This window comes from Leptonychotes weddellii, chromosome 3 (genome assembly GCF_054177405.1).
Source record: "Leptonychotes weddellii isolate Sample4059 chromosome 3, ASM5417740v2, whole genome shotgun sequence".
Taxonomy (NCBI): domain Eukaryota; kingdom Metazoa; phylum Chordata; class Mammalia; order Carnivora; family Phocidae; genus Leptonychotes; species Leptonychotes weddellii.
Window position 1 is genome coordinate 32,284,459 of NC_138371.1, and position 7,591 is coordinate 32,292,049.

The window sequence follows — 7,591 nt, forward strand, 5'->3', positions numbered from 1 at the left end:
GGCGCCTGGGTGGCTCAGTTGGTTAAGCGACTGCCTTCGGCTCAGGTCATGATCCTGGAGTCCCCGGGATCGAGTCCCGCATCGGGCTCCCTGCTCAGCAGGGGGTCTGCTTCTCCCTCTGCCCTCTTCCCTCTCATGCTCTCTGTCTCTCATTCTCTCTCTCTCAAATAAATAAATAAAATCTTTAAAAAAAAAAAAAGACTCTCTCCCTCTCTCTCTGTCCCTCCGCCACCCCCGTCTCTCTAAAATAAGTAAATCTTTAAAAAAAAAAAAATACTGCATATTTTAGAACTATGTCACTTAAGTATTTACCAAGAAATGGTAAATATATTTCAAAGCCAAAACAGATCAGAGATTTTATTAAATATCAAATTGTTATAATCTCAACACCTGTGATGTCTTTTGTGTGCATTTTTTTTTTTTAAGATTTTTATTTATTTGACAGAGAGAGACACAGCGATAGAGGGAACACAAGCAGGGGGAGTAGGAGAGGGAGAAGCAGGCTCCCACTGAGCAGGGAGCCCGATGCGGGGCTCGATCCCAGGATCCTGAGATCATGACCTGAGCCGAAGGCAGACGCTTAACGACTGAGCCACCCAGGCGCCCCTGTGTGCATTATTTTCTATGGTCTGAATTAGTGTCAGTTAATTTCTTTGTACAATAAAAAGGGCATTAGTTGTTAGTAATTAGTGATATAATTAACATCTGTAATTATTCAGAAGTGAATACCTTAAGATTATAAAAGTCATAATTAAGGGGCGCCTGGGTGGCTCAGTTGGTTAAGCGACTGCCTTCGGCTCAGGTCATGATCCTGGAGTCCCGGGATCGAGTCCCGCATCGGGCTCCCTGCTCAGCAGGGAGCCTGCTTCTCCCTCTGACCCTATCCCCTCTCATGCTGTTTCTCGCTCTCTCTCTCTCAAATAAATAAATAAATAAAATCTTAAAAAAAAAAATCATAATTAAGATTAAAGGAGTGCATTAACAAATTCTGTTTGTATAGTTGTATTTTTCATATTTAAGTTAATATATTTTTAATCATTAACACCTCTTTTGGGGGGCACCTGGGTGGCTCAGATGGTTAAGCATCTGCCTCCAGCTTAGGTCATGATCTCAGAGTCCTGGGATCTGTCGGGCTCCCAGCTCAGTGGGGAGTCTGCTTCTCCCTCTCCCTCGGCCTCTCCCCCCTGCTTGTGCTCTGTCTCTCAAATGAATAAATAAAATCTTTAAAAAAAAAATACCTCTTTTTCAGTGACAGAATTAAGTAAAAAAGTATTAATAAAAATATGATGATCTTATTTGGGGCTACATTATAAATTGCTTGAGGATAAGGAACCATGTTTTGGCAATCTTTGTATTCCCCAAGGGGCCTGATACAATGTCCTTAACATAATTGATTATCTATAAAAATTTGATACATTAACTTCTTATGTTCTTTGTAAACAACCAGCATACTAGTGTTTAAATCCATTGCTATTATTTAAATTTTTTGGTTTTGTATCTTTAGAGACTGGTTAAGAGCTATGCAGTTTTCTCTTATTCTGTATACAACTTAAGGAAAAAAAAAGCGAGCCAGAAATACTTAACATTTGCATATATTTTGAAATAAAAGCAAAACCCCCATCTTTGCATTTAAATTTAACAGAACGGTTAGCTTTTTTCCTGTTATATTGAATAAGGAAAAAGATTCTGAAAGAAAGAGTAGTTAAGATTAAATCCATGTTTGAAAGTAGTTTTGCAAATCAAAATATTTTAAGCTTTTGTTTTTCCTAGAGCACTCTTAGAATGAGTTTGTTTCTAAAATTTAGCGTCTTGTAAATCTTACTTTCTCCCATTCACAAGATTAAACATTTTTTGACGTGACTAGTATTTTTTTTTTAAGATTTTATTTATTTGAGAGAGAGTAGTGGCAGGGGTGGGGGAGGAGCAGAGGGGGAGGGAGAAGCAGACTCCCCACTGAGCAGGGAGTCCCACTCAGGGCTCCATCCCAGGACCCTGAGATCATGACTTGAGCTGAAGGCAGACCAGACGCTTAACCGACTGAACGACCCAGGTGCACCATTTACATGACTAGTATTTCATCTTGGTTATATTGTGATGTTGCTTTCATATTCCTATAGCACCTATAGTTTGAAAACATTCAGACTCAACTGAAAACAAAGAAACGTTCTAGAGGAAGTGAAAAATTAATTAGCTATATCATATGATAAAGTTTATTCATCTTCTCTACCACCAAAATATTTGCTTTAGTTTTATATACTTATTGTACAGGAGCTGAAAGAAATATAAGACATTTATAAATGCATTACAAAAAGAAGTATAAAACTAAGCAGGCTACAATGAATGCAAATTTAAGCAAGTTAGAAAACCAAATGCAGCTTGAATAGGAAGTCTTTGAGAACAAAAGTACTGTGCTGAGGCAGAAAAGGTCAGAGATACTCCTCAAATGATTGAAATGTTCTGTGTATAAAAAATAAACACTTTTAATGTGGTTGTATGACTCAGGAAGTGTAAACAAGTAACAGAAAACATAGCCCCAAATTACAGAACTACAAAACAAATATAACTTTATTATGTCTTTCAAGTTAAAAGGGAAAATTGCTATTTCCAAAGGTTTTAAAAGTAGGGTTGTGTTACTGACACTTTAAATTGGTTGGCAATTCATAAACGTTAAAATGGTTCTGTTAAAAGCTGGGAGTGTGCTAACGAAGGGATCTAGTTACAAGAATTTCTTACACTGGCTATATGCAATTTGTGATATTTCACTGACATTTTGGTTTTTTTTTTTTTACTCTAGGTTTTATTTTTAACTTTTTTTTTTCCTTAAACTTTCTCCAGCTTTATGGTTCCATAACGTAATTTCTGAAGAGTTTGGAGTGGGAGTGAATATCTTTTGGAAGCACCTTCCATCTGAATGCTATGATAAAACAGATACCTATGGAAACAAAGATCCTACAGCAGCATCAAGAGCTGCACAAATTTTGGACAGAGCTTTAAAAACACTGGCTGAATTACCAGAGGAATACAGGGACTTCTATGCACGGCGAATGGTCTTACACATTCAAGATAAAGCCTATAGCAAAAACTTTGAGTAAATAATGAAGTGAATGCAATGAATATAAACTTTTAAATACAATTCAGCTCAAATACTGGAAAAATATAACCACATATAAATTATTTTTTAAAAGATTCATTCTTTGTTAAAATAGGAAAGAAAACCTCAGATTTATAGATTAAATAAATATGAATTGGTGTTTATATGGTTTCTATTTAATACAGATTGTTATGGTTGAAAGACTGCTGTACTGGGTGGGACCACTCTAGCTTTCAGATGCAAATAACTAAAAATCCAACTTAAAAGGACTTAATAAAATGTATTGAATCATTATCATGAAGTCTGCTGATAGAACGGGCTTTAGTATTTCTGATCCAGTGATTCAGTAGTGTCACCAAGAGCCTCTAGCGTTTTTTTCTCCCATTTTCAACTGCGGCATTGGCATCATCCTAAGGCTGGCTACCCTCGTGGTCATGGGATGATTGCCAATAGCAGTTTGAGCCATGTGCATCTTCATTTACATGCAGTGGAGGAGTCAGGCTGGATTCCAAGGGCCTTCTCTTAATATGCAAAAGCTTTCCCAGGATTTGCCACCAAATCCTTGGGTCTCATTGATTTAAAGTAGTTTAGACCTGTCCATCCCTGAGGCAGTCACTGGGAGAGGGTATGGAATAACCCTTAGGCCAGTTGGGTCTCCTGGAGTTTAGAATCCTCTTCCTCTGAGGCACATGGGGTATATATGGGGACAGCATGGATAATTTTTTAAAATCAGGATTCAGATTAGGAAAAATGGTGAGCAACCAACAATATCTACTACATTTATCTTTTGAGCTTTTTATTTTTAAAGATTTTATTCATTTATTTGATGGAGAGAGAGCGAGCACAAGCAGGGGGAGCAGCAGGCAGAGGGAGAAGCAGGCTCCCCGCTGAGCAGAGAGCCTGACATGGGGCTCCATCCCAGGACCCTGGGATCATGACCTGAGCCGAAGTCAGACACCTAACCGACTGAGCCACCCAGGCACCCCCTTTTGAGCTTTTTTTTTTTTTTAAGATTTTATCTATTTATTTGAGACAGAGAGAATGAGAGAGAGAGAGAGAGCACATGAGAGTGGGGAGGGTCAGAGGGAGAAGCAGGCTCGATCCAGGGACTCCAGGATCATGACCTGAGCCGAAGGCAGTCGCTTAACCAACTGAGCCACCCAGGCACCCCCCCCCCCCCGTTTTGAGCTTTTTAAAACACATGTCTAGGTCCCAACTTTGTAGATTTTGATTTAGTATGTTTGGGGTTTGGTACAATATATTTGGTAAACCTCATAGGTTGTTCTGATGTATAATCAGGATTGAGAACAGTTGGACCAGATGATAGTAATTTGGATTATTAGTTTTGTGATTCATCCAAAACATGTTTAATCTGATCCTGGTTTTTCTTGGCACTCAATATAAGTCAGGCCTGCCTCTTTTTTCAGTTTTTCAATGTCAGAAAATATTCAAATCTGTTTTAGCTTTAATTTACACCTACAACTAAACTTCAACCCAATTAGTTTTCCCCACTAAATGCTTTTCCACCTGTCCCTTTTTTAGAGAGAAAAATTATTTTTTTAAGAACAAATACAGGAGAGATCCCAATAATGTTGTCATCATTGAAGACAATGAGCCATTGTGTGTGGATCTGTGCCATTCTTTGTTTTGCACCTAGTAATTCTATTGCAATGTCACTGAAGAAAGACCAGATATATTTGCTGAACACAAATGTGCTCATCTAAAGTAATCTGAGTGCATCAAGTTGGTGCATTTTAATTATGGAGAAAGTAATTTTCTCTGTTAAAATAATTTATCCATTCATATCCTGTGTTTGGAGTTGGATTAGTTTCAGGTATAAAAAGATTATAATAAATAAGAAAGGAAAATATATAAAAAATTATTCTGAACTTCCTAAGTGTCTTTAGGAAGAGATATTGGTTACTCAGGTCAACAAAAGTGAAAAGATGGTCTGTTAGAAAAGGAATTGTTACATTAGCCAGATTTAATTATTAGATTTTTTTTCATCTTTGGTTACTTCTTAGATTAAGCAAAGAAATTCTTCAATGATTCCTTTTCCTTTGGGAAGAAAAATAAGACAAAAACTCTGTTAGTTTCAACAGTACTTATAGTCAGCTTTTAAATAAACCTTCCTTGGTTTTGTTTCTTTTTTTAAAACCCAGTGAGAGAATCAGTGCAAAGTATATATCCAGAGTCATGTAGAAAACTTGGAAGTAAAACTGAGATTATAATCTTCCCATGAATATTCATTTTAATTCAGTTTATTCGGGAAGCAAACTGGATGATCTTAGGTGAGTTAATCTTTATGAAGCTTATTTTCCTCATCTTTAAGCTTGTATTTTTTTAGGGTTGCTGCAAAAATACAAAGAGATAATTCAGGGCAAGGACAGTTGATGGCTGATGCTAGCTTTCAGATTTGAGATGGCTCTTGTTGCAGTATTATAGTATCTAGAAAACTAGAAGTGAACCCTTTGGGAAGTTTTCAAATTATTTCCTTGGTCATAATCTTTAATGTTAGAGTGTTTACTTTAAATGCAAAATATTTTTATCTTTTTTGCTGACCTAATTGAGACCAAATGAGACGTTCTGAATGTATAAAATATTAAACAGTATGTGTTAGCTGCAACTTCTCAGGAAGTTGCAAATCTTCGAACTTTATTGCCAAAAGGGATCTTAGAAATCATTTTATCAATCCAGATTGCTTAAGTGATTGTCCTAAGGCTTACATAGCTGGGTGATAGAACTGGAATTAACAGTTGTGACCAGATCAGTCATTCTCCATGCTTTCTCCCTTAGGTGCAGCTCATCTCTTTGTTGTTCTTTGGCTACAGTTTGGGGGCTTGACCTGATTGACAAAGGAATTTTTTTCCTCTGTCAGCAAAACAACTCACTGTACCACACGGACAAAAGATACAGAGTAAGACAAAGGGATACAAAATAAGATTAATGAACAAGTAGACAGCAGAGGGTAATATAAAAATGGAATACTATGCAGCACAAGAATGAGACAGAGGTACTGTAGTACTGGCAAGAAATTTTTCCAAGGTAATTAAATGAGCAAAGGGTTGGAAACTATGGGTATAGTATGCTGCCATTTGTGTAAAACAAAGGTATTCTGTAAGTAAACATTTGTATATGCATAGAATTATCTCTGCTGGGATACACAAGAAACCAGTGATAGTGATTGCCTCTGAGAAGCTAGACTAACGTTAGGTGGGCAGACTGGAATCTGCAGTTGTGTATTATTTGACCTTTTTTTTTGCCCCTCTATGTATCACTCTTTCAAAATAACTTTTTAAAATACATGTGGAGACTACAAATACTAGTTTTTCGTGAACATTAACAGTGTTTGTCTTGGCACATAATTACATTGGAATTCTATTTATTCAGTAATTAAAACTTGTCACTCATAAAATACATATATTATTATATACATATAATCATAAAATTTTTTAAAAGGGAAATAAAGTCAACAAGACTTATTATTTTGAACAGCAGCAATGTGAACATTTGGAAGAACCTTAGTAGGGAGGCTTTTCTCTCACCTATCTAAAGTTGCCAACAGACATCTAAGAAGTTGACAAGAAACAAAACAAACCCCCCCGCAGGAAGCTGGAGTGCAGGTCTAGATGGAGTTGGAGCTGTTCTGCTGTAACTCCTTCCTCCAGTGCTAAGAAACACATATAGTGAGGAGGAGCTAATGCAGATTGGCAATCTCCCACATATCCCTGCTATTACCTTCAAGTCTTGTTTCAAGCATACGACTATTGCGGTGTTTTAAATACACCTAAGTTGTATTCTATTTTTTTTTAAGTTCCATTAAATGGGATACTAAAATGACCATCCTGAGTGAGTGCCTGTCTCTACCACTAAGAGCTGCTCAGCCTCTCTGCCTTTGTAAAAACCAACCTGATTTACAGATGGGGTCTATCTACATATATATCTTATCCTCTAAAACATGTTTCTCTTAAAGGCCCTTAATGAAGTCTAACAGAATAGTTCTTTTAAGAATACTACCTTTTGTTTCATATTTTCACTTTTAAGCCTTGGTCTGTTATACATTTCTATACTCAAATGCTTGGGACTGTTTTGTCTCTGCCTAGATCTTTCCTGCCCTTGATGGGTGCTTAGATATTATATGAATGAAATGAAAAACAGATCACACCATATTCTAAGTCTCTTAATGACAGCAAAAGGAATACAGATACCTGAAATGATTAGCACATAAAAGGAAAAACTTATTTTTGAGTGATTTTTTTCTCCAAGAAATTTAACAGAAGAAATGGAAATAAAGCAAATTTTTGTGGGGCAATTTAAAGGCGAAATGTAAATGAAAAAGAAATGTATTTTTACAAGGAAAGTTGCTCATATGAAGAAACATGGAGAGTTAATGAAAACATATAGAAACCTAAACTAGCAAAGTGAAAAGAAATAGCTTCCTCCCAAGTAACAATCTGAAGTTTTAACAAATCTGGTAACATAAAGCACATCCAAACAGAC

At 36.5% G+C, this 7,591-nt stretch overlaps 1 protein-coding gene across 2 annotated transcripts in view; it reads left to right on the forward strand.

Moving 5' to 3' along the window:
- Positions 1-3,385, forward strand: part of TYW5 (tRNA-yW synthesizing protein 5) — a 20,821-nt gene extending 17,436 nt beyond the window's left edge. For both annotated transcript variants that reach the window (XM_006743284.3, XM_031039141.2), the window contains one exon: positions 2,836-3,385. In XM_006743284.3, the coding sequence (XP_006743347.1) occupies positions 2,836-3,092 (257 nt within the window). In that variant the 3' untranslated portion in view covers positions 3,093-3,385. The remainder of the gene's footprint in view (positions 1-2,835) is intronic.
- Positions 3,386-7,591: the final 4,206 nt, after the last annotated feature.